The sequence below is a fragment of the Paroedura picta genome, chromosome 2 (assembly GCF_049243985.1).
Source record: "Paroedura picta isolate Pp20150507F chromosome 2, Ppicta_v3.0, whole genome shotgun sequence".
NCBI classification, from domain to species: Eukaryota; Metazoa; Chordata; class Lepidosauria; order Squamata; family Gekkonidae; genus Paroedura; species Paroedura picta.
In genome coordinates, this window is record NC_135370.1 from 20,246,228 (window position 1) to 20,274,070 (window position 27,843).

At 44.5% G+C, this 27,843-nt stretch overlaps 1 protein-coding gene across 1 annotated transcript in view; it reads right to left on the reverse strand.

The window, feature by feature from the left end:
- Positions 1 to 27,843, reverse strand: part of LOC143829079 (aldehyde oxidase 2-like) — a 43,524-nt gene that overhangs the window by 4,041 nt on the left and 11,640 nt on the right. The window contains exons 10-22 of the mRNA XM_077319379.1: positions 26,343 to 26,467; positions 22,631 to 22,764; positions 20,896 to 20,983; positions 18,465 to 18,551; positions 15,823 to 16,014; positions 13,572 to 13,799; positions 12,707 to 12,802; positions 12,122 to 12,250; positions 10,127 to 10,201; positions 8,876 to 8,928; positions 5,717 to 5,831; positions 4,305 to 4,370; positions 1,187 to 1,375 (exon numbers count right to left, since the gene is read on the reverse strand). Of these exons, the coding sequence (XP_077175494.1) occupies positions 1,187 to 1,375; positions 4,305 to 4,370; positions 5,717 to 5,831; positions 8,876 to 8,928; positions 10,127 to 10,201; positions 12,122 to 12,250; positions 12,707 to 12,802; positions 13,572 to 13,799; positions 15,823 to 16,014; positions 18,465 to 18,551; positions 20,896 to 20,983; positions 22,631 to 22,764; positions 26,343 to 26,467 (1,577 nt within the window). The remainder of the gene's footprint in view (positions 1 to 1,186; positions 1,376 to 4,304; positions 4,371 to 5,716; positions 5,832 to 8,875; positions 8,929 to 10,126; positions 10,202 to 12,121; positions 12,251 to 12,706; positions 12,803 to 13,571; positions 13,800 to 15,822; positions 16,015 to 18,464; positions 18,552 to 20,895; positions 20,984 to 22,630; positions 22,765 to 26,342; positions 26,468 to 27,843) is intronic.

Sequence of the window (27,843 nt, forward strand, 5' to 3'; positions counted from 1 at the left end):
AAGCTGCTTTGGGACTCCTTCAAATAGTGAAAAATGGTGTATAAAAAACAAGCTCTTCTATTGGAAGAAATGAGTCTTACCTTCATTCGTTCATGAGTGAGTTGTTAGGCTTAGCAGGCACACTAAGGGCATTTTCGCACATCTGAAAAAATAGCGTTATGCCACCTGAATGGCATAGCACTAAATATTATCATGCCTCCAGCCATTCCTCACCTTGCCGTCTCACTGTAGTCTGCCACCTTTTTGTGCTGCTTACCCTCCACAAGCTGCTGGAAATGGTGGAAGAGAGCAATGTGGTTTATATGTGACTCTCTTCTGCCTGTCAATCAAGCCAGGCAGCCAATTCCCTTTCTCCTTTTTTAAAAGGTCCCGCAATTAATAGTTATCCATTTAAATGCCTATGCATCTAATCATAGATGCAAAGTGCTATTTATATCGCCATCCCTTTTGGAATCATGAATCTTGAATCTTTAAAAAATTAATCCCGTTCCTGATTTTTTTGGGGGGAGACTTTAAACAGGCATACTTTGTGTGACAACTTTGGGGGGAAAATTAATTTTGGCTTTGCCTACATGTTTGTATGCCTATTTGTTACTCCAGGTAGTTCGCTTTAAAAAAATCCTGTCCCCGGGAGAAGGGAGAGGGAGGCGGGTACTAGGGCAGGACATTGGAGGTGGAGATAGCGCTTCTTTGCCTCCATAAATATATTTGGCATGTAGTGTGCTGGTTGTCCGTTGGGGAAAAGCGCTTTTTAAGTTTGTGAATCCACTTTTTGGGATTCACCAACTTGTTCTCTAAAATAGCGGATTTAGTGTGAAATTTGCTGGCTGGACATGGGAGGTTAGTGACGTCATGCAGAGCACCTGGAATATAGCGTCTTCGGGGGGTATGTATCATGCTAAATTTATGGCATGAGGAAAGTTCAGATAGGGGGCTTAGATGATATCTTTAATGTGGCATATAGTTGGGCCTAAAAGTAAGTTACTGCCTACATTCAGGAGTAACTTTAGATGTTACTGGAATATGATAACATTAAAGGCAACTATAAAGTCTTTTACACACTGTAGATGGGGAATGGTTTATTTTTCAATGCAGTAAATTTATTTTGCAGATTAAATTAAACAGCAGCAAAACAATACAGAATTCTCCTTAATTACTAGATTATTGGCATATCTAATATATTTACCTTGGAGGAGTAGATCGCAACGGGGTTCTCTGTGTTTGGTAGCAAGTAGACTCTAAACAATTCTGGAACGTCACAAACAGCAGGGATTTTATAGGTGTCTGGACCCCGCGTATACTGCTCTCCTTCTGGGGAGAATTTCACTTCTTCTTGAGTATAAAGTCCAAGTCCCTGCATAAAGCCACCTTCAATCTGAGGGAGTATAAACATACATTATTTCAGGATAGATATGTGAAACATTTAGGATGCCACCTGTAGAACATGGAAATTACAATTGATCTTCAGACTATAGAGAGCTGTTTCCCTGGAGGAAATGGCTGTTCTGGTAGGTGGACTCTATGGCATTATGCTTGGCTGATGTCCCTTTCTTCTCCAACCCCCCTCCCTTTAGTCCGCTCCCAAAACTACATGAATCTCTCAACCTAGAGATGACACTGTTAGAGGCAGAGAGCTAGCTTGCTGTAGTGGTTAAGAGCAGCAGCTTCTAATCTAAAGAGCCAGTTTTGATTCCCCATTCCTCCACATGCAAACAGCTGGGTGACCTTGGGCTAGTCACAATCCTGTTAGAGCTGTTCTTACAGAACAGTTTCTCCCAGAGTTCTCTCAGCCTCACCTACCTCACAGGGGGCCTGTTGTAAGGAGAGGAAGAAAAATTGATGCAAGCTGCGTTGAGACTCCTTCAAGCAGTAAAAAAGTGGTGTATAAAAACTACCTTTTCTTTTTCCTCTTAAAGCTGCTAGACAAAGAAGGTTTTGTAACTATAATCTAAACCTATTTTTTCCTGTCTCTTGTCATGTGCTCTGTAGCCAACTTTAAATCTAATGTAATCTTCATTTATTAGGACATATATATATATCAATGGGTTTTTCCTTTAACCCACAACCCATTACACTTGGAATATTGTATGATCTACAGTTGTCAAATTTTTCTCTAGGACCTGGGAGATCCCTGCTTCCAGCAGGCCTTTCCTGCCACTGTTTTGTTGGGTGGTGGGAGAAAAATATGGGGGAAGTGGAGGGGTGAAGGCCAGTCTATGATGTGCTAATGACATTTCCAACATGACATCAGTGCAACGCTGGTCATAGAATTATGGTTAAATTATAGAGTTTTGGCCAAATGGCAGAATATCTGGTTTGCTCCAATGTCATTTCTGGTCATGCAGGATGTGATGTCAGTTTATCACTGGTAACATTATTATGTGGCCAATGAGCCCCGCCTCCCACCATGGTGGGTCTCCCAGCAGTCACCTGCCTTGGGCTGGCAACTCTAGTCTGGCTCCACACTGTTTATCTTTTATAGCAGCTTAGCATTTAAGATATTACAGGACAGGGTTCTAGTATGTCTTCTCCCCACACTCCTTGTTATGGAATTAACATAAAATGGTAATTGTGATTGGTGAAAGAAACTTCTCTCTTTTCAAGGAAGCTCTCACCCTTCACAATTCACTTTTAGCATCTGGGGCTTCCACAGAATGACAGTTCTCTGTGGAACTATCCTTACTATTGGAAAGGGGGGGATGATACTGAGTATTCAAGAAGGTGATAAGACTTATATTGATAACGGAGCCATTCAAAAAGTCTTTCATAGTTATTACATTAATCCAGGCTTTGTCAGCCAGGGTTTCATGAAAACCTGGGGGTTTCTTGATGGTCCTGGAAGGGTTTCCCAAATGGGTGGGTGTTAATGAATTTATATATATATAATATATATTTAATTAGTTAAACATTTATCAAGTGATATGACCATATATGGTCATGGAGACCTCCCCCCCCCCCAATGGCCAGTGCTGGGCCTGGAAAGGGTGGGAAGGGGAGGGGCCATGGGTGGGCATGTACAGAGCTATGCTTCCAGCTGGTCAACCCAATTATTTGTTTAATTGCTCCAGATTACAATATATATGCATAATACATGTAACCCATTTGCTAAAAGAGATATTAAAATAAGGCTGTAATATAAAACCAATTTTCTTCTCATTTGTACCATCATTCCTTCTCTGTTACGGTCTAGAATTCATCTATGCAGTATTAGAGGATACATTTCTCAGAAATGGAGTAGATAAATGTGTAAAGTCTCAACTACTTTGGATGGAAGCACACCCACTCCCCTTTTCTCTTTCCTTCTTTTTTATCTATTCATTTGTTGTCTCTTACTCGTTTTTACACTTCTTTTTTTCTGTGTTTTTTTTTCTGATTGGAACATCACCATAACATGATGTTATGTTTTAACATTGGATATGAAGTTATCTTGAGGTTTGGTTCTGTTTTGTTGTTGGGATTTGTTTTGTTTTGTGTGTGTGTGTATATATATATATAGAGCCTCTTGTGGCGCAGAGTGGTAAGGCAGCCGTCTGAAAGCTTTGCCCATAAGGCTGGGAGTTCAATCCCAGCAGCCGGCTCAAGGTTGACTCAGCCTTCCATCCTTTCGAGGTCGGTAAAATGAGTACCCAGCTTGCTGGGGGGTAAACGGTCATGACTGGGGAAGGCACTGGCAAACCACCCCGTATTGAGTCTGCCATGAAAACGCTAGAGGGCGTCACCCCAAGGGTCAGACATGACTCGGTGCTTGCACAGGGGATACCTTTACCTATATATATATATATATATATATATATATATATATATATATATATATATATATGTATATATATAGCCAAGAAAATTAAATTAAAAATCAAAACAGAAATTATCTATGCATGTGACTTTTACCTCATTCATATAGAATAATAATAAAATGACTATAATTTGTAGTTGTAATAGACCAGCCTAGTCTGATCTCATCAAAGCTCAACAGCTAAGCAGGATCGGTACCTGGATGGGAGACCATAAAGAAATACTGCGCTTGAGATGTAGAGGAAGGCTATGGAAGACCACCTCTGCTCATCTCTTGCCTTGAAACCTTCGAAGGTAGAAGCTCATGGGATCACCATGAGATCATTGCCAGTTGTTATCACTCTAAGAACCAAAAAACTTTTATAAAGGCCATTTTTGATCAGAAAGCCCATGGGACATGGATTCTTCAAGTCTCCAGTGTCAGAGAAAAGTGGGCTGAAATATTTAAACCAATAAAGGATCAGCCCATGAACATTTGCCTGCAGTACAACATTAAAGCTCCTGATGTCTACCTGTCCTATGTCGATTCCCGGATTGATGGCGTAACTGGCATCCATAACGATATCGGTTTGGAGATTCTGTTAGACAAATAAGATGAACATGTTGAAAATTAAAGTATGAAGATAACCATCATCCAACCCATAAGAATCATACATATGGTATAATTTCAGATTCTGATCTCTATTTTATTGGCATTTGGAAGCTCCAGGCTCTGGGGCCAGAACTGCATGATTCATTTCCTCAAGAAAGCCCCAAGGACAGATATTAGAGTGCTGCTAAAGAGCCTCTTGTGGCGCAGAGTGGTAGGGCAGCAGATATGCAGTCTGAAAGCTTTGCCCATGAGGCTGGGAGTTCGATCCCAGCAGCCGGCTCAAGGTTGACTCAGCCTTCCATCCTTCCGAGGTCAGTAAAATGAGTACCCAGCTTGCTGGGGGGTAAACGGTAATGACTGGGGAAGGCACTGGCAAACCACCCCATATTGAGTCTGCCATGAAAACACTAGAGGGCGTCACCCCAAGGGTCAGACATGACCTGGTGCTTGCACAGGGGATACCTTTAAAGGCCAACCTGTGGTCTATCCAGCTCAGAATCAAAGTTATGATGACATGCATAGTCCAGATAAACGTTGCTAAAGCAAAACAGCTACATTTGAGTCCAATTGCTTCTAAGTGACCAACATGATTTTGGGATAGGGTTGCTAGGTATCTCCTGGACACTAGTGGGGGATGGAGGGGTATTTTTAAAGATTTTTATTTATTTATTATCACATTTCGAGTCACCCTTCCCTGAAAGCTCAAGGAGGATCACAATATTCAAGCATAGAATATAAATTTACAGATTTAATAATTTTGAAATCTTAAATTTTAAAGTACGATTCAAAAAAATGCAAAATACACGTTCATGCTGTGATATTCGTTTGGAGATGGAGCCTGGGAGGACAGGGATCCCAGTGGGGTACAGTGCCTTAGAAGCATCCATTATCTCCAGGGGAACTGATCTCTGGAGTCTGGAGATGAGTTGCAATTCCAGGGGATCCCTAAGTCTCATATGAAGGCTGGCATCCCTTTTACGGGGGGAGATAGGTTTTTCAGAATCAATGTTCCCTTCGTCAGAAATTGTGGAGAAGCGGCATACAGAATGCTCTCAACCTATAGAATAAACTCTGCGGACAACTTATGACCATGTATGCCTTAAATTGACATTCCAGGCTAACAGTCAGCGCTGAGTCGAAAACTCATCCATATGGCATCACGGTGCTTTATCAGTGCTGTGGCGAGCCCAAGGTCACCCAGCTTGGCTGCATGTGAAGGAGCAGAGAGTCAAACCCGGCTCACCAGATTAGAAGTCCGCACTCCTAACCACTACACCAAGCCGGCTCTTGACCAGCATGGTTTGGCAATGCTAGAAAATTGTAGTTGTTTACCTTGTGATCCCCTGTCAGGCAGTCAATCTCAACTTCAGAGCAAGCAGCGGCAAATGCATAGTATGGGAAAGCATGGCCTTCTCCTGTCTCCCAGTCCATATTGGTGGGATATCCTCTGATGGCAGAAACAAACATAATTCTTGAGATGCTACAAGTTATTAAAAAATTCCTCTGCTAGACAACATGTGAATATATTAGATTATTGGCATGTTTATTGATTGACTGATTGATTTAATTTGCAGACCACCACTCCCACACAGTAGCTCATGAATGGTGACAACATAAATAATACCCACAATAAAATCTTAATATCCCTTAAAAGTTAAAACCCATTAACTCACCCATAGTGGCAACAGTACACTCCCCCCACTCCATAAACTTTGGTCTAGTGCCTCAGGGAACACAACAGGGGTAAGCCTGATGACCTGGCTAATTCAGGGAGGGGCCCAGATCTAATTGCCCTGGCCTCAACCTAGGACCTGGTGGAAGAACTCCATTTTATGGTCCACGTGGAATTGGGAGAGTGCTGCTCCAGCATAACTGGGGAACAGAAAAGAAAAGGGTTGGGTCATAGACTGTACATTTATCATGGTTGTTTGTTGATTCCCATTTAAGGGTTCATCTGACTATTGCTAGAGAAACATATGATCAGCTTTCCCTCCTGGCCCAGGCACATAGCCCTCTTAATACTTGATTAACGTTGCTTCTTCTACATCCAGTGTTGAACTTCTCCAATGGAATTGTAGACCCTGCCTCTTTAAACCTGGCTATGAACTATTCACCACATAAGAACATATCGATAGCATCCCTATCGACTCCCCTCTGGGGTTCCTCGGGGACCAGTTCTCTCCCCCACATTGTTTAACATCCTTATGCACCCTCTGGCCCAGCAGGTCCCAAGTTACAGGCTGGGTTGTCACCAATATGTCACCCAGCTCTATCTCCTGATGGATGACCACCCAGACACCCCCCCAATACATTCACCAATTGTTTGGAAGCCATAGTCGGATGGCTATAGAGCAGAATCGCCTGAAATTCAGCCCCTCCAAGACGGAGGTCCTGTGGCTGGGGAGGAAGGTGGCAGATCAGGAAGCGTACCTACGCATCTTGGCTGGGGTACAATTTAATATTGTGCCCTCCACAATGGAGTGATCCAGGATGCCTCCCTTTCTATGAAGGCCCAGGTCACAGAAGTAGTATGAACGGTCTTCTTTCATTTGTGACAGGTGAAGCTACTAGTGCCATATCTGTCTTTGTACTGCTTGGCCACAGTCATCCATGCAACAGTCACTTCAAGATTAGATTTCCATAACTTGCTCTACGTGGGTCTACCCTTGTCCTTGACCCGGAAATTGCAGCTGGTGCAAAATGTGGCTGCTAGGGACCTCACAGGAACATTTATTAATTTATTAATTTATATTTATATTTTGACTTATATACCGCCGCTCTCAAAGACTCGTGGCGGTTTACAATAAAATAATAAATATATAAAGAATAAAACCACCCAGCCCACAAGTCCCCAATACATTAAAAGATTAAAAGGACTCACATCCAGCCTGTGCTGAGCTAGCTGCATTGGTTGCCAGTTGCAACCTCAATCAAGTTCAAGGTTTTGGTATCAACCTTCAATGCCATCCATGGTCTGGGCCACTCCTGTCTCTTTATGTCCCCCCACAGGGCTCTATGGGTATGAATCTGTTGGAGGTACCCAACCCGAGGGAGGTTAGCCTGGCCTTGACCAAGCTAGGGCCTTTTTGGTCCTGGGCCCTACTTGGTAGAATAAGTACCCAGAGAGCTGTGGGCCCTATCAGAATTTTCTCAGTTCCATGGGGCCTGCAAAATGGAGCCCTTCGGCCAGGGTTTTGGTTGAGGCAAGGGCATGGAAGATCTGGCCCCTCTCAGAAAATCAGGCTCCCCTTGAGATGGTCCTCTTGAGACACTGGTATCAGAAGATCTGTTGAGCCAGGGAGGGGGGAGGGAGTTTATTGCCATCATGGGGTGGTTAAATGGGGTTTTAATAACTGTAATAGGGGTTTAAATTATTGTTTTATGGGGTTTTATTGTGAGGAGATTCTTGTAAACTGCCATGAGCCATTTGGGAGTGGCTGTATAGAAATTGAAATATAAAGAGAATCCACGTTGGATCAGGCCAATGGCCCATCCAGTCCACCATTCTATGTCACACAGTAGCCAAAACCCAGGTGCCATCTGGAGGTCCACCAGTGGGGCCAGAGCTTCAGAAGCCCTCCCACTGTTGCTCCCCAAGCACCAAAAATACAGAGCACCACTGCCCCAAATATATCTATCTATAATTGATAGTGAATAGCCAATAACCTATACTCCATATGTTTATCCAAGCCACTCTTGAAGTAGGCTTGTAACTGCTTGTAAAGCATCTGTTCATCCCAAGGTCTAAGGCCCAGTGTCCCTGCTGTGCAAGTCCATACAAGCATCACCCTTCATTGTATCTATCCTGGCTGGTTGCAATACCACAGTCTAACCCTGAAGGGATGACAAGGCTGTCCTGGGCTAACACAGTGACTTGCCAGGGAGGTGGCATTGAGGCTCCAGTCTCCAGAAGGCATTTTCAAGATGCCATTCTGCCCTGGTGCCTAAATTTGTCCAACTCTGAAGTAATGGGTTCCCAAGGTCATAAAACAGAGTCTGTAGAAAGCCCCCCAAACTCTCTCCCTTGTGGTCTGGATTAATTAATTAATTAATTCAATTTATTTCCCGCCACTCCTGAGACGGGCTCATGACAGGTTACAGACATCCACTAAAACCCCCAATGAAACCCCATTAAAACAGACAACAAAATCACAATTAAAAAAACTCCTCACCCCCCCATTCCTACCTCTGGAGGGATGGAAAGAGGGGTCAAGATGACACAGACTAACTACTGCCTAACACCAGGGGGGGCACCGATCTTCCTTGCTACCCCGGTCTCAACCATAGACCTGGCGGAAGAGCTCCATTTTGCAGGCCCTGTGGAAATTGGGTCCTCATATGCCTGATTTCTAAAGGAAGAGTTTGGGTGGGGGCTCCTTCCATGGAATTTTCACAGTCCCATCTGTTTGAGCTGTAGGCCACACAGTCTGAACAAACAGCACCCATGATCCCCCAAGGCAGCAATTTAGAAAGGGATAAAGCATTCCTTACTTGAAGTAGCCAGTAGCCGAGAGGCAGATGCTTTCCTCAAAAGCTTTTTTAGTCTGCAAGAGACACACCATTCAGCGACGTATAAATATTTATTTATGTATTTTTATATTTATATCCCGCCTCTCCTGACAATTGCCAGCCCAAGGCAGCTCACAATAAAACAATAAAAACAAGAATCAATCTCAACAATAAAACATCCCCAGCCCTAGTTAAATAACCTAATATTAAAACAACAGCAACAGCAAGATGGCGGAAACAGCACAAAAGAACTCCATAGCTCCGCCGCTCCAGCCAAAGTTGCCTACTCCTCATGTGGTGAGATCTTCCATAGCAATCAACCATAGGGTGGGACCCCAGATTGAAACTCCGGGCACCCTTTCTTCGGCCTCAACCAAATGCCTGGTGGAAGAGCTCCATCGTGCAGTCCTGTGTAACCTTGATAGCTCCGTCAGGGCCCTTAGCTCTCCCGGGAGCTCATTCTACCAGGTTGGGGCCAAGGCCCAAAAGGCCCTGGACCTGGTTGAGGCCAGGCAGAAGTGCTCTGAGGGGGGCATATGCAAACTAAAGTTGTGTGTGTGTGGAAAGACACCACTTAGGGTGACCTCAAAAGGGATTTCAAGGCAAGGGATTTAGTAGAGGTGGTTTGCTATTACCTTCCTCCACAAAGCCTTACTTGAAGGTCTCCCATCCAACTATGGATCCCGCTTAGCTTCCAAGATCTGTACCTTTCCACATCCTAACAAAAACTAGGGAGCATTAAAGAGCATCCCTCACCACAAAACAGGCACCATTTTTTTTGTTATTAGTATTAAAACAGGAGGTGAGGAAGTATGGACCATCTCCTTGGCAATGTTTGAGCTCCCAGTTCTTCTAGCTTAGTGCATCTCAGAATTAAGTGAATGCCAAGCCTGTGCAGAAGACGAATTATAATCATCAAGCAAGCCATGTGCTCTGGGAATTGACTAATTTGCTTGTAGTGGGCTTTTGCGGAAAGGTCAACACCTGAAGGTCAGGGGGTGGAGCTAGTTCCCCAATGTGTTGATTATCCAGTCGTCTGCACAGAGCAGTAATCAGAGATGCAAAGGCCCAAGGAGAAAATGGAAAGAACTGGGAAACAACACCTACCCGCCATATATTTTCCAATGTTTCCCATGGAAAAACTGGACATTTTGTGGAGCACTGGAGCACCTTCTATTAAATATTTGCCATGGACCGCCACCCTCCAAAGTTGCCATTTCTCCAGGTGCTTACCCAGTCTTCCCATTTTCCTTCTGGATTTTTTTTAATGACAGGCTCCAGGCGCTTCCGGAGAATTTGGCAAGCTTCCTGGTGGAAAGAGTGGCATGGAAAGGCAGGATCAATATATCACAAGAATAAGATCTCACTTTCATTTCCTAACACTATCTGAATAACTTTGCAAAAGAAACATCTGTTAAGACAAAAAGCAAGGTGAGTTGCTTATTTTTTTTAAATGAGGAAACAAACAGCTGAGGCCGCTGAATGAATCCTTTCGTCTGGCTCAGCTAGGACCATGAGCTGTTTTTTACTGAAATAAACAACAGAGAAGTAGAATACGAGAGGACCCATGAGAAGCCCAGAGAGATATTTTAGTCATTGCCTTGGATACACAGATGGGGGCTGCACCTTACCTGTTGAATTCCTGCCCTTGGAATAGGTATGAACGGCATAGATAGCCTGTTTTCTACCATTATGGAAAACCAGAAAACACTCTATTCCAGAATAGGTTCTTAACTTTTCAATGGGAGCTCAAAGAGAACTATTGTGGACCATGCAGTTGGAAGCCTACAGTCTAACTACCCAGGATTCATTTCCACTGGTTGAGATCAGACTGACTTCTATATAAGTAGGGCACAGTTTGAAATAGACAAGGGAGTTCATAAGAAAAAAAAATGACACCCCCTCCTCCACAGCCAGCTGGGTGACCTTGGGCTCGCCACAGCACTGATAAAACTGTTCTGACCGGGCAGTGATATCAGGGCTCTCTCAGCCTCACCCACCCCACAGGGTGTCTGTTGTGGGGAGAGGAATGGGAAGGCGACTGTAAGCCGCTCTGAGCCTCCTTCGGGTAGGGAAAAGCGGCATATAAGAACCAACTCTTCTTCTTCTTCTTCTACATGCTTTAAGCAGTAAAATTTAAGACTGCAGTTGCCAGAAAAGTGTTATAGACACCTATTGGCTAGTACCTGTGTCATCATTCATGTGACAATGGGCACTTCTCAATATTAATTCCAATTTAAATCTTACAAAAGAATCCCTTGGTCTTTTTAAATAGCACTTTAAAGAAGAAGACTAAGCCTGCTGCATGTGGCCCACTCATCCTGGTTGCTAAGAGAGAGAGAAAATGTTTTTTAAACATCTGGATAGGCCCTAAGGGGAAGTGGGAGCAAATATACCGAAACAATAATTTTTTAGTCTCAAACTTTTCAGTGGCTAGAGGTAGGCGTTCCAATCCAGAACATAATAATAATATTTAAGCATATACAAACTAGCGGGACAAATAACACATGCATTTCCTCTATGTCAGTGATCCCCAACCTTTTTATCACCGGTCAACGCTTGACAATTTTACTGAGGCCTGGGGAGGGGGGAGTCTTTTGCCGAAGGACATTGCCTCCGCCTGAGCCCCTGCTCCACTTTTTTTCTTGCCGGCGCCCCTGACTTCCTGCCACCCGCTGGGGGGCACTGCCAGCAGTAGCTGTGCAGTGTCACACTGAGGGGGAGCCCCAGCCATGGCGGCCGTTGGAGAGCACCAAAGGTGAGCCGGCAGCAGAGTGGCAGGGCAGCCCCCGGGGAGGAGGACGAGGAGGAGCCGCGGCTCGATATCGACTGATCCACGGATCAGTACCGGTCCCTGGACCGGGGGTTGGGGACCTGCTCTATGGGATTTACTATGGGACTAAATTCCATTGAAATTAACAGGACTTAACATGACCTGTTTGAGACAGGGGTCTGCAAATGCTGAAAAAGAATTCATCAAAAATACCCTAATTCTACTGCACACCAGATGACACAAAGGCTCTGGGATAAGAAATACCTGGAGATCTTGAAGATGGAGGCCAAGGAGGGTGGGGTTTGGGGAGGATCCTCAGCAGGCTACAATGCCACAGAGTCCACCCTCCAAAGCAGCCATTTTATCTCCAGGGGAACTGATCCCTGTTGTCTGGAGATCAGTCGTAATAGCGAGAGGTCCCATCTGGAGGTTTACAAGAACCGATAACCACCCACCTGGACGGCTTTACAGTTGGTCTCCGAGCTAATCCCTCCTGCTGTGACAGTGGCGTTGGGTATTGGAACAGTACTTCTTTCATAAACATGTAGGTAAGATATGGGTATCATCAATTCATGGCTGGCAACCTTTTTGTTTTGAAAACAAAAGATAGCACCACTTCTGTTAGCAATTACAGCATTGCCTCAGACTGAGAAGAAATGTAATGTTTGCAAGTCAAGCAAATAAAGGAACAAACTTATTAGAAAAGCTGTGTTCTCTCCCTCTCATAGACCATTTACGCACTGGAGGTTTCATGCCAGGCTGCAGGCTAGAGTTTTAGTCATGGCAGGTTGCCTCACCTCTTCCTGCACCCACATGGGGAAGCTTTTGACCTGGTGCACCTCATCCGCCCCCAATTGGTGCTCCTGCATGGGAGTTGGGGCAGTGAAGTTCACAGTGCGTAAATGGTCATACACACACATACAAAAATACCCTGGAAGTTACCGAGTTACTTTGACATAAAACTAGAACACATTCCCCAAACAGCTTTCACTCCGTAGCTCTCTTTTGCAATGTATATGGCAGATGGATGTTCATCCTACCTGTAACACCTTGGTGTACATCCCTTGTCCCAGCTCACTTCCACCACATAACACCAACACTGACCCATCTACATAGATGTTCACCAGAGCTTGAGCCTAGGGAGGAATGATAGACGTCTTTCATTAGGAATTATCCTACTAACATCACACTGGTGCCTAACAATTGGATGTACAAAGAGTTACTGGGAGCAGGAGTAAACCTTGTTCAAAGTAACCACAACATCTGGTAGGTTGGTAACAGGGACGGACCCTACTGGGACACCCCCACGCATTTTAGACACAAGGTCTTCTTTCTAGTTCAGTGGTTCTCAACCTGGGTTGAACGACCCTTTCACAGGGGTTGCGGCAGGAAAAGCAGCTTGGCCGGGGAGGGGGGGGGAGGAACCAACCACACAACAGCCTTGTGGGATAGATCGAGATAGAGCATTTGTCTGTCTGGAGCAGCGAAAAAGAGTGAGATTAGCATGGTGTAACAAGAAATTACAGTACAAAGAAAGAAAGGTTCACAATGAACGATCAACAGAAAAGAGAGGGAACCTTTCTAAGGCAATATGTTTGTAATATATACAATGAGTAAATACAATTTCTTTTACATCTTTTATATACCAAAAGGAACAACCATAACGGCTTCCAGATCAATTCTGTTTTCATTGGCTTCACCAGTGGTTGAAACCTCCAGCCCTCCAAAAACAGTTTGTAGTATCAAAGGTGCCAGGGAACATGGAATTTACTTTTTGACAGAAACTCAAGACCCATTCCTCTTCCTCCGTCTTCCTGATTTTAGATTGAATTAACTCCTTCAATTTCAATAGGCCTTAATCATAAGAAAATGTGGTTATAGTGGGGGCTGCTTGTAGAGTATTACCTGTTGGTAATACCTGATGTAGTATCCAGTTGCAAATATCATGGGAATGATGGCAATCCCTTTCTTCTTCCAGTAGTTTTGCTTGTTAAATTCCTCTATGGCTTTCCTCCGGTTGTAGTAATCAGACCTCTCCAAGCATTCTTTCCAACACACAACCAAATTCCTGGGATCAATCTCTTGTTTGAAATGAGTGAGACCCACTGTTTTGAACATGTTCATCTCCCGGACCTTCACAAGGAGAAAAGCAAGAGAGAGATTGTCATTTATGCCAAGTACTTGTAAACCAACTTGGGAAACATTACCCTTTCCCCAGCTTATTTATTTAATCCCACCTTTGGGCCATCATGGAGCTCAGGTGCATGAGATAACCAAAGGGTCTACTACTCAGGAAATGATCAGACTCAGAGCTTCTTAGCTTTAGTATTGTAGGTCGCTCCAATCATATTCCGCTATCATAGAATCACAGAGCTGGAAGGAGCCATCCTGGTGATCTAGTCCAACCCCCTACTCAATGAAGGATAGGCCTACAGCAGGGGTCCCCAACCTGAGGCCCGTGGGCTGCATGAGGCCCTCGACCACTTTCTGTGGTCCAACCAGCCTGTCTGCTGCTATCACCCTTAGGGCATTTCCCCAAGACCCATACTGTTTTTCCTGCATGATCTACTGCTGTTCATCCTGTCCCTTTCTTGCAAAAAATACAGTAGCAAAATTGCTTGTTTTAGTCTCCATGGTTCCTTCTGTCAGCCCCCTCTTGTTCTTATCCTCCATCTGTGATTGCAGGAGCTGGTGAGTGGCCCCTTGAGTACTCTCTTAGCAAGGAAGCTAATGGCATTTCCATTCTCACATTTTCCTCCAGCCAAGTTCCCCTCCCTCTGGCTGCCATTTTACTCCCCATTCTGAGCTTTCCCAATCGAGTGCAGAACACTTTCTGTTTCAATTGGGTGGTAGGGATAGAGGAAGACCTGAGTTCAAAGCAATCTGAATTCAGCAGGATTGGGAGATGAGTTTCCTGCAGGCCAAACTGGCAAGGGATTCTGGGGGGATCTTTGGGAGGGAAGGGTATCATCTGGGCATGGAATTGGGGTCACTGTGGTAGGCAGGTAGTTGTGAATTTCCTGCATTCTGCAGGGGGTTGTACTAGATGATCTTGGAGGTCCCTTCTAACTCTGTGATACTATGATTCTACAAGAAGTGAAACGTATGTTGCAATCCTCTGACTTGAAAAATATGTTTATATGCCCAGGTATTTTTTTTTTTGGGGGGGGGGGATAAAGTTTTAATTCATATGGTTGCCAACTCTGGGTATGGAGATTCTTGGATGGGAGACAGCAAAGGAAGGGGGAATAAATCCAAGAAGCAAATCTCTGCTGAGAGAAGTTAGGGCTTCTGGAGCGCAGTCACTTTAAGACAAGCCTTGCAACAGGGAACCAGGAAAACTTTGAACTGATGCCCTGGCCAATCAGGGAAGACTGCTTTACTGCGAGGCACGGAGAAGAGAGTTAAGTTTGGTGTAGTGGCTAGGAGTGCGGACTTGTAATCTCGCATGCCAGGTTCGATTCTGCGCTCCCCCACATGCTGCCAGCTGGGTGACCTTGGGCTCGCCACGGCACTGATAAAACTGTTCCGACCGGGCAGTGATATCAGTGCTCTCTCAGCCTCACCCACCCCACAGGGTGTCTGTTGTGGGGAGAGGAATGGGAAGGCGACTGTAAGCCGCTTTGAGCCTCCTTCGGGTAGGGAAAAGCGGCATATAAGAACCAACTCTTCTTCTTCTTCTTCTTAATTTGAAAAAAGCAAAAATCTGCACACTTCCTGATGCAGGGTTTTCAAATATTGAGGGTTATATCCACTTCCGGATATCGCGAGGGAAAGGTAGGGTCACTGCGGATCAATCATGCATGTTGCAGAGGGAAAATTTAAAGTGGCCAAAATCAAAATGCAAATCAAATTCAATGTAGACGGGAGGGATTCATTTGAACTGCGACTGGGTAAAAAAATGTGTGCAGACCCTAGTCACCTAAATTCTCCAGTCAGGCCTCAAAACTTCAAGGAAGGTTGGCTGGGAAATTATGTTTTCAGAAATGGCCATCTTTTCGGGGGAAATTGGTGAGTATAGCCTCTCTCACTGATTCGCCTCTGGAAGCGCCCTCTCACACCTGTATTTGTGAGCCTGAGAATAAGCGTTTTCTAAGCCACCCTGAATCACACAAGAACTCCCACCACCACCACCACCACGTGACATATAATTTACCTTATCGTGAGGCAACCCAAGTTTATCTGCCACGGCGGAAACCCACATTTCTGCAGAAAGAGCTGTTTGTGCAAAACCGAATCCTCGAAATGCCGTATTCGATGGCAGATTAGTCTTGCAGGCACGTCCACGACAGCGGAAATTGGGGATGTCGTAAGCGTTAGAACTGCTTAGCATTGCCCATTCTATGACCTAGTGCAAGGGAACAGATATTATATTTGCAGTCCTGAACTCTGTGAACACACAAGGCTGAATACTGTCATAACACTGGTCTATTTTTTACTCTGTATTTTCAACTGACTGTCAGAAGCCTTCCAGGCACAGGTCTTGGGCATCTCTCTTTAAAGGACTCGTCAGGGATTGAATCAGAGATTTTCTGCATACAAAGGAGATGTTCTACCACTGAGGAACGATCTCCCTCCAGTGTCTAAAGGAATCTACTAAAGTTTTGTAGATGGCTACAAAGGAAGCTTAAAACAAGCCTTAAAAACTGGTAGTATGAAATGGTTCAAATTATTTTTAGCTTCTGGCATTGTGGAGGGCTAGCCCAGTCTTGTGAGATCTTGGAAACTAGGAAGGGTAGGCCTTGGTAAATATTTGGTGAGGGACCACCTAGAAGGTAGGGTTATTCAGAGGCAGGCAATGGCAAACCACCTCTAAATTCCCCTCGCCTTGAAAACCCTATGGGATTGCCATAAATCAGCTACGCCGCTAAGACAGGGCTCACAAAAGGGCTCTCAAAAAAGGGCTCACAGGTTTGTAAATTAATTATTTTTTGAACTTATTAGCCACTCTCTTGCTACTTCAGCAATATGAAGACAGTCACAGCACCAGACAGTAACAGCTTTTTGCAGGGCCAGTAAGAAGGCCAGTGCAGCAAGGAGATCTGTGGGCCCCCGCAAAGGAAGGTATTCCCACCACATTTTAACAGTGGTGGCCAGCAGTTCTCCCCTATTCCCCAACAGGGGTAGGTGGGGAGTTGGTTTGCCGCCACACTTGTTATTGGCATCTGTATCTCTGTTAATCGTTGTAATTTTAGCGCGGTTATAGGGGACTTTGTATCTTTATGTTTATCTTGTAACCCGTCACAAGCCGGCTCTGCCAAGAGTAGCGAGAAATAAATGAATGAATGAATGAATGAATGAATGAATGAATGAATGAATGAATAAATAAATAAATAAATAATAACCACCACCACCACCACCATAACAACAACAACAACACTTTAAAGAACTGTGGCATGGGTCAAATCCAGATAATGGGTATTTCTGTATCCCAAAATTCTCTATAAATGTAACTATTAAGTAGCTCCCGTCAAGAGCCTTCAAGCTAAAGGAGCTAGAACAATATGTTATATCGAATTAAAACCTTAGGTTTATCTCTTTACATCTGACAGAAGACTGAGAAGAGGGAGGGAGGGGTCAGGGAACAAGGATTCTTGCCCCTTACGTGGATGTTCCACATAAGGGGCGAGAATCTTTGTCGGTAGATTTTTTAATCTCATGTTTTTATTGCTACTGTTGGTTTTAAAATACTCTGTAATGTTTTCATATACTCTTCTAGTACCCTTGTGCTCTGCACTGAGACTGCATTTCTGGTAAATTAATACCATTTCCTTTTAAAGATCTCAGACTGTGGTCAGAGATCTCACCCAGGGTGCGTGACTGTCCATTCCAGGTTTAACTAGAAACTCCTGACTGTGCTATAGTCAATTGGCTGGCCAGAGGAGGGAATGTGTGAAGCAGTTTACACAGACATCCACAGGGCCCTTATCTGTGCCTCATAAAGTGAGCAGAGAAAGAAAGGCTGCCATGTTGAGGATGGAGCAGAGTTGTTCTCTCTTTCCCCAGAGGGACGGACCAGAACCAATGGGATGAAATTAATTCAAAAGAAATTCCATCTAAACATTCGGAAGAAGTTCCTGACAGAGTGGTTCCTCAGTGGAACAGGCTTCCTCAGGAGGTGGTGGGTTCTCCATATTTGAAAATTTTTAAACAGAGCCTAGATAGCCATCTGACAGAGAGGCTGATTCTGTGAAGGCTCAAGGGGGTGGCAGGTTGCAGTGGATGAGCGATAGGGATGTGAGTGTCCTGCATAGTGCAGGGGGTTGGACTAGATGACCCATGATGTCCCTTCCAACTTTATTATTCTGTGATTCTTTGAGGTTGAATGGTAGTGGCCAGGCAAAAGAAGAAAAGGTGCTAGTGAAAGACAAGGCCCTCTCTGTTACTGTTTTTTAATGCTCTGTTCTACGACCATTTAAATAAAGATTGATTGATTGCCCTCTCTCACATGCAAACGGAACCCACTGCCTTTTGGGCAAAATCAACAGGAAGGAAGGGGGAGAGGAAACCTTTTACAACTGTTCTTTTTGAAACCTGAAAGCCACACAGTTCATATTAATATTACTTACATGGCAAGTACTCACTACAAACATCAAATCTGCAACTGAAAAGTGGTAAATTTGTCATTTAGACCAGGGTTAGAACACAGGAGTCATTCTGTACCAAAAGAATTGAAGGCATGCTCCTACACCAACGAGTAACAACCAAGAAATCTTTCCTCCCTCACAAGGCAGAGCCAAACACATTTTGTCCCATTTCCCTAGTTGTGAATGTGATACTGCTTTGTGAAAAACTTACCCATACACTAAAGTCTTTCGTACACCCAGCATTTACATAGTACTCAAGGTCAACAGCTTTGATTTTTCCATCATTCATGAATCCCACCTAAAAATAAAACATTTTATTCATTCATTTATTTATTTTTAAATTTATATACTGCTGCTCCCCCACAGGTCTCATGGCGGTTCACACAACAAAACATTAAAATACAATAAAACCCAATAATTTACCCAATCAACAGTAAAACAACAAGGCTAAGGTGACCAGATTTCAAGATTGGGAAAGAGGGACACCACTGACCATTAGGGGTTGCCAACCTCCAGGAATAGCCTGGAGGTCCGGAATAACCTAAGGCCTGCACAGCTTGGAGACACCTGGAGTTGCCAACCTCTAACCGTGGTCTAGAGATCTATTCAAACCAACTTGGACTTTTCACTTCAAAACTGCCATATTCCCATTTGCCACTGGGATTTTAAAGTTTTATTTATGTCAACTGAATTTTCTTTTCTTATGTTTCTATTTTATTAGCTTTTGACAACACTGAACCTTCAGCTTTGGACAGGTAGCCAATATAGTCAAACATTAATTCCCTCCCACCCCCCCAAAATGTTTTCTGCTGTCATGATAAAGAACAAAGGTAAAGCGGCACACCATTGACCGGTGGGGGGGGGGGGAAGGGAGCCTAGCTGTCGTCCAGAGGTGCTCTGTGCGGGCTGTGGTCGCCCAGCGATGCTCCAGAGTGCCAATATTACTGAAGGAGAAGAAGAGTTGGTTCAGAGAGCCAGTTTGGTGTAGTGGTTAGGAGTGCGGACTTCTAATCTGGCATGCCAGGTTCGATTCTGCGCTCCCCCACATGCAACCAGCTGGGTGACCTTGGGCTTGCCACAGCACTGATAAAGCTGTTCTGACCGAGCAGTGATATTACAGGTTTATAAACAGGTTTAATTAAATTACGTTTTAATTAAAAATGTCATGACGTACCATTCTTTGGGCATGCAGCACCAATATCTCACAAGGCCTGCACGACTAGGAAAGTGTATTCCCCAGCTAACTCCCTTTTTTGGCCATCAAGTTGGAAATGAGTCATGAACACAAATGAAGACACGAGCCATCAAAATCAGTATTGTCTACAGATACATGGTTTCATGTATAGGTTCAGTTACATGTAAACCGCTCTGAGCCTTCGGGGAGGGCGGTATAAAAATATGAATAAATAAAACAAAATAAATAATAAATACTGGCAGTAGTTTTCCAGGATCTCAGATTGAGGTCTCAGAACCAATTTGCTAGAATTTTGACACCCTTCCTCCAGGATGTTAAGGGACCGAACTACTCTGAACAGTTGTGCCATGCAAGAGCTCACGGACGCACTAGAAGTGATGTAAAACTCTCACTGCCATTTTCACTACCATCTCAATACGCCTTCATAAGCATGCGGTAGGATGTTCTTGCAGCTTCGTTGTGAGTCTTCCCCCACACTTGCTCTAGCCATCTCACTTCCCTCTTCCTCTCCCAAAGCTCCCTGGTATAAAGGTAAAGGTAAAGGTATCCCCTGTGCAAGCACCGAGTCATGCCTGACCCTTGGGGTGACACCCTCTAGCGTTTTCATGGCAGACTCAATACGGGGTGGTTTGCCAGTGCCTTCCCCAGTCATTACCGTTTACCCCCATAGCAAGCTGGGTACTCATTTTACCGACCTCGGAAGGATGGAAGGCTGAGTCAACCTTGAGCCGGCTGCTGGGATTGAACTCCCAGCCTCATGGGCAAAGCTTTCAGATGGCTGCCTTACCACTCTGCGCCACAAGAGGCTCCTTGGTATATGCCACTCTTAATCAATCCACCATGCTGGCTCTCAGGCAAAAAAACAAAGTCAAGGATGTGGAAATGAGGAGAGGTCAGGTACAATTGAACAGTTCTTTGCCCTCTCCCTAAATCATTTGTTCATTTGTTTATTTGATTCATTTATCGCCCGCTGCTCTCGAAAATCAGCTCGCGGGGGATCACATAAATAGAAAATCCATACAACGAAATTCAATAAAACACTATTAAAACCCAGTTACAATACTAAAAAATCTTAACAGATGGCAAAAACAAAAAACAAAAAAACAGGAAGGCCCTTGCGAGGGCAGAATGGGGGGAAGCCAGATGTTTGGTACCAGATGTTCAGGTACCAATGCCAAGGGGGACCCATATCACCTGCTCTAGCACTAGCACTGACTATCAAGCTGAAAGAAGAACTCCATTTTGCAGGCCCTATGGAAAGCCATAAACTCTCCGAGGGCCTGCAGCTCCTCCGGGAGCTCATTCCACCAGGTTGGGGTCAGGACCGAAAGACCCTGGCCCTGGTTGAGGCCAGGCGAGCATCTTTGGGGCCAGGAACAATCAGCAAGTTGGTACCTGCAGAGGTATTATCTAAACAGCAGAACATGCCAAAATCAGTATTGCTTACTTTATATTTCCCAAATAAAGGATGTCGCCCTCCAGCTATGACCATGTCTTCATCTCGGTCCAGAGTAAACCGAACCGGGCAGCCAGTTCTGCAAACAGACAGACAGTCAAACAGACAGGGACTCCTGCTGACTTCAGAGTAAGTTTCAAGGACCTATTATGCACAGCGGCTGCTATGCCGGGCGGCCACTGCGCTATATGTACAGGGGCCGGGCTCCCCAGCGTACTTCGACGCCCTGGCATAGCGTGCACACACGTGCTGTGCGCTGGGGCTGGGAAGCCCGGGATGCTGCCTGGCCTTGGCAGCGGCTGTGGGTGAGTGGGGAGGGGCTGGGCCTCCACCGCATGCTATGGCGGGGGCAGGGGGATTCCCCTGATGACTCTGTGGCTCTGCAGCTCAGTGGAGTGCACAGGGGCATGTGGTATCCCTACAGGGACACTGTAGGTTGGGGCTGTGTGGGCCGAAAGGCCCAGCACTGTCGATTATGCACAGCACTGGCCCGCCCCAGCCCCTGCTGGCGCCCGCACTATCCCAGGGACCGCAGAAGTTCCTACATTTCCATAACACGAGTCTTCCGTGGCCCTGGGCCAGGCCATCTCCATAATCGGAGATTTTCCCCGATGCCCTGCCACCGCCAGCATGGGCATTCTGGACCATGCATAATGGGTCAAGGAGGACAAATATTAAACATTACATAACCTAGAATGAAATTGCAAAATACCTAGGTACATCTAAGTAACACTTATCATAACATTAGATTGGATTTTTATTCATATACCTCATTTTCACCCCCACCTTTCTCCCCAATCAGGGCTCAAATCAGCTTACATTGCTCTCCTCCCCTCCAATTTTAAATTAAGAGGACAGTGACTGGTCCAAGGCTACCCAGCAAAATTCTATGGCAGATTGGGGATTTAAACCTGGTTCTCCCATAGTCTAAGAGCTACACCACACTGGCTTCAGAGGGAATAGTGCCTTCCCCTTTCCACTGAAGCCCACAAAACGTTGCTCCTGAGGGCAGGGGACCCTAAGGGTGGGATCCAGATTGGAATGCCATACAAAATGTCCGGGATGAATTTCATGGAATGAATTTTTATCACAGCTGGAATATTTTTATTCCCCTTTTGATGGTAGAATTTATTAAGGAGAGCTAGGGATGTTTTCATGGTTTTGGTGATCTGCTTCCAATGATGTGCCCATATGTTGTTAAAGGAAAAGTTGAGACCAAGGTATTTGAAATGGGACACCTGCTTAATGCTGTGCCCATCAATTTTCCATGAATATTTATAGCGGGTTTTTGCAAAAACTAAAATCTTAGTTTTCTCGAAGTTTATTTCCAATTGATTGTTGCAGCATTAGACCATAAAGCCACACAGGTGACCTACCTGGAGACCTACACGCGATCTGGACAGGATGACGGTGTCTTTCCCCCAAAATCAGGGGAAATATACAGTTTGTAATCATTTACTATCTTTGTTGCTCACAGAATAACAGCTGAGCATTTGGGAGTTGACCTGTTTTGTTTGTTTTTTTTAACTTGGGGAGCCGTGGTCACACGGTAATGCCAAAACGGGGATAGGAAGGATCTGGCTGAAGGATCTGTATGGGAGAGGAGAGGTCAGGTACAATTGAACAGTTCTTTGCCCTCTCCCTAAATCCATATCCGGCTTCAATATTGAAGAAGATATCGCTTATATTTCATTTCTAAAATATCACAGACGATTGGAGCTCTTACTTGTGTGCTGCTACAGCAGCGGCCGCAGCCAGAAAGGAAGGTCTCACGCATTTCCCTCCAAAGGCTCCGCCTGCTCGTTTTGTGTGGCATCTGATCTTATTGTACTGGGTACCCATTGCTGCAGCCACTATGTTCTGTAAAAAAGAGAGAGAGAGAGAGAGAGAGAGAGAGAGAGAGAGAGAGAGAGAGAGAGAGAGAGAGAAAGCAGGCTATAAAACAGGCCTGTCCTTTCCCGTCATATTGACTGCATGTTTATTTCTTCCATATGCCCAAGGAGCAAGTGTGGGATTGCAGATTCACCAGCAGGAGCCCTCCCATCACAAACAAGTGTCATGAACCCCTGGTTCCTGTCCCAGTTTCCATATTCTTCTCCTCGCATTCTTCTCAGGACTCCTGCCCAATTCTGGCTTACCTCATGAGGCTCGGAGTGCCAACCCTCCCCTTGCTCTCAGCTTGCATTTCAAAGGCTCCCCCCTGGTTTCCACGGTGCCTTGCTATCTCCCTTCCTCAAGGCTGCTTTCTCCGGAGCCCAAAACAACAGATGGGGAAATTGCTTTAACACCACTCCATATTAAAGGATGCTGTGATCCTACATTCCTGTGTGAATGCCCGATTCCCGTCTACGTTTGTTTTTTGCCTTGCCCCTTTCCTCCGGCCCAGGTATCTAGATCCTGCCACCCCCTACTATGGTGTCTCTGTCAAAACCTGCTGTCTGTGAGCATAAGCAATGTGTGGACTTTATTCTTCCAAAATAAAGACTTTTCACTTAAAGCTTTCTACTGAAGCTGGATGCTGATATCTATGGTGTGAGTTTGCTGGGTCTCAACTGCTTGGTTCCTGACAACAAGCTTGTGGCAATCCAGTGGCAGGGGTGGCGGCAGCCACTTCTGCTTGCAGCGCATTGACACCAGCCTCTTTTGTGCTGCCTCGGTGAGCTCTGAGGAGGCGGAGCCAAGCTGAGGCATTCTCTGGGGAATGCTGGGTGGAGTGTTGCTTCCCGGACTCCCCCTATGGCGGTGGTGGCAGAGCCATGGCACTGGCCTCCTCTGCACTGCAAAAGAGGCCAGCGCCACAGGTGCTGAGTGGGACCTTGCTTCCTGGGCTTCCCCTTTAGTGTCGCAGAGGAGGCCAGTGCCAAGGTGCTTCTGCCACTGCCCTTCTCCCCCTCTCCTGGCATTCCCCAGGGATCTGCGGCGACCCCCGTGAGAGGGTCAATCGAACCCCCCGGGGGTCACTGAGAACCACTGATCTAGTCAGATAGGTATGAATGCAGCAAGATTTCCCTTCCTGGAATCCCACTGGCCCTTGGATTTCTCTTCTGAGCCTTTGAAGTTACAGGCCAGCTGTTATATCAACAAACATTTGGTGCCCAAGCTGTTGGGTATTCAGAGGGGCCCTGAGTTGGTAGATAAGGGGAGAATCTAGAGTGTGTCCCCAGTCTTACCAAGGACTCCATGATAATCTGAAATATAAAAGGTTACTTTTCCTAATAAGGAAACTATATTCACATACAAGACTTATTCCCCAAGGGAAACTAACACCAAAATCATAATCAATAAGGGCATTAAACAGGGCTGTATAGTGGCACCCTTTTTATTTAACCATTTCTAAATGATTTAGCTCCATCACAATTTACTGTAGATGGCCATTGCCCTAAGCTTGGCTCTCTGCATACTCCACTTTTACTTTATGCTGATGATGCTGTCATCATGTCTTGTTCACAAGTTGGATTAAAGCGTCTCCTCAATCAATGCTTTGCATATTGTGAATCTAATAGACTCACATTGAATTATGAGAAATCCAAAGTGCTAGTCTTTGCAAAATCATGGAAACCTTTATGTTCAGATCAGCCAACTTGTTCCATAGCAATTCTCTGGGGATGGAATCGAATACTCTCTTTAGATCCAAGAAAGCAACAAAAAATTGGCTCTGTTTTTACTGCTATATTTATTAACTAAGTGGGTCAGGGTGACACAATGGTCTAGGGTGGACTTTCCTGCACAAAACCCAATTTGTTTGGGGCCAAGAATCTTATTTTCAGAGATCCATTTGAGGACGTTATTTAATAGTCTACAGACTAAAAAGTCGACCCTTTAAAAATGCAAATTTCAACGATGTTGCTATTGCAGAAACAGTCTGAGCTATTTAAACCAAACAGCAGAACCCGATGCTGAGCTGCTTTCTGTGAACAGCAGAAAGCAGCGTTTGAATGGCTCAGAGCCATTGAACCTCTGCTTTCTGCTTTCTGCCGAACCACATCAAAATTCATGAAAGTTCATGGCAGTTCTTCAGTTCAGAAGCCTCATTTCGCAAAACATGAACCAACCTAAATTCATGATGAAATTTTGTTTGTAAACCAGTTCATGCCAATTCCTAATAATGACTCTGTTCTTAGTAATCACTGACAAATGACTACAAAGTGGGAGTATCAAATCAAGCTTGTTTACATTACTTATCTGTAACACTTAGCTACCTTCAATATTTGAGCAGAGGCCTCCTGGCCAGAGTGTATAGCTGAGCTGTACAATAAAATAATGTAAAACTTGTTGGTTATTTACTATTATTATTATTATTTTATTATTATTATTTATTATAGTGCACAATTAAAAACAGAATAAAAACTTCATAAAAACTATACAGAACTAACAGCACGTAAGACCAAACACGTTTCGACCCTACTGGGTCTTCCTCAGTGGTCAGAACTGTGATGATACACTCTCTATAAAGTATCTATATTGAACTCTTTATAAAGTGTAGCTGAGTGGTTGAATGGGATCTGTAAATTATGGCTCCAACCAATATATGTAAATTTTATCCTTTTTGGAGACTACCTCTTAAGATATGTGCCTAGGGTCACTACTCTGCACTATTATTTAATTCTGTGCTGAGAGTGTATCTCATGTGCGTCAGAAAAAAAGCTATCATACCAACAAGTTTTACATTATTTTATTGTACAGCTCAACTTTTGAGTTCCTACCTGTTAAGTTTGGGTTGTGTTCCTTTTTTGGTTTTTGGTTTGGAGAGTGTATTGTGCCTGCTTCTGGTTCACGGAAGCTGTGCGTGTCCTGATTGGAGCATCCCCAGCCGGCCTTTTTGGGGCAGGGCGGGGTGCTGGCGAGAGGACTGCCTGGGAGGAGGGGACCAGGAGTTCTCCCCAGCACTCCTCCTCCCCCCATGCTAGCTCCCATTGCATTTAACACTGCAACGGGCTTTAATTCTAGGTAAAGGTAAAGGTAAAGGTATCCCCTGTGCAAGCACCGAGTCATGTCTGACCCTTGGGGTGACGCCCTCTAGCGTTTTCATGGCAGACTCAATACGGGGTGGTTTGCCAGTGCCTTCCCCAGTCATTACCGTTTACCCCCATAGCAAGCTGGGTACTCATTTTACCGACCTCGAAAGGATGGAAGGCTGAGTCAACCTTGAGCCGGCTGCTGGGATCGAACTCCCAGCCTCACGGGCAAAGCTTTCAGACGGCTGCCTTACCACTCTGCGCCACAAGAGGCTCTTGCTTTAATTCTAGTAGCAGTTATATTTGAGCACTATATAAAAACATTGCTGTCCATGGTGTCTATGAACCTGCTGTCCATGGTGTCCAATGAAGTCAAACTAGGATGAGCTAACATGCCTTGAACAACAAAGCCTCTTTAATATTCTGAAAACCACTGTTGTTACCTCCAATCTTTGGCCCAATAAGAATTTGACTTTGAGCTACCTGAACGTGTGAAGCATCCTGGGTGGAGACATATACATCCATTTCATTATCCTCTTTTCTTGGAATGACGACACTACGGTTTGTTTCCATGTAAAAATGGCTTTGTCCTCCAATATGGTTTTCACCTGTGAAAATCAAATGAAAGTTGGAAAAACCTGAAGCTCATCTCAACCATTCCCCCAAGAGCCAGCATAGTGTAGTGGTTAAGAAGGGCAGCTTCTGATCTGGCAAGCCAGGTTTGATTCTCGGTGACCATCACAGTCCTGAAAGTGCTGTTGTGATTGAGCAGTCCTGTCAGAGCTCTCTCAGCCTCACCTACCTTACAGGGTGTCTGTTGTGGGGGACAGGGAGGGAAGGCAATTGTCAGCTGTTTTGAGACTCCTTCGGGCTGTGAAAATTGGGGTATAAAAGCCAACTGTTCTCTTCTTCTTCTAACTCATCTGCCCTAGCAGTTTTCTAAATGATTGCATCTGAACACACTATCCCCATGTACACTTAGGCAATACTATCATGGGGCCAAAATCTCACCAAAACCTTGCCATCTCCTGGAAGAGACTGAATGACAACTTCAGATTTTTTATAGGTGCTTGATAAAACCTGGTTATCATTTTATACTGCCTTCTAGGAGGGCAGAATATAAATATAAATATAAATATAAATATAAATATAAATATGAATATGAATATGAATATGAATATGAATATGAATACGAATACGAATACGAATACGAATACGAATACGAATACAAATACAAATACAAATACAAATACAAATACAAATATAAATATAAATATAAATATAAATATAAATACACACACACATACACACACATAATCAAAGTCTCTCCACATCTATATAAAATATCCATTCAGAAATGCAGGGCCATCAGCCTCACAGTTGAAGTAGCAATTGCAGCATTAGAAGCTTAAAGAAAAAGAGGCAATAACAAGGACTGGGACAGAAGCCCCTCCCCACTCCAATGCCTCACTAGAACTTTGCTAGTCCACATGTGGCTTGCTCATGGTATGCTTATGTTGTACAAGAAAAAGTCTGACACTACGGGAAAATAAACTGGAGTGCAGCCAGTTGGTGATGATATCATATGAATCCATCTACAAACAGCATGAGAACCTCACAGCAATGAAGGAGGTCACAGCAATAAAGGATCATAGAATCACAGAATCATAGAAACATTGGAAGGAAACATACAGGCCAACTAGTCCAACCCCCTGCTCAACGCAGGATCAGCCCTAAGCATCCTAAAGCAGATCAAATGGAACTGATAGCCAAGCAGCCTAAGTAGGATTCTTTTGCCCAACAAAATGCTCCCAATTAATCATGTTGAGTGAAAAAAATCTTTTTATATTTTTTTCTGCAGAAGAAATATAGACACAGGGGAGTTCCCAACTCTGCTCAGAAAACTTACATAGTGTTAAATACCCTTTCCTTGGAGGCTGGGAAAGATGATGCCCTTGCAGGATGAACCAATAGCTTGGGGGTC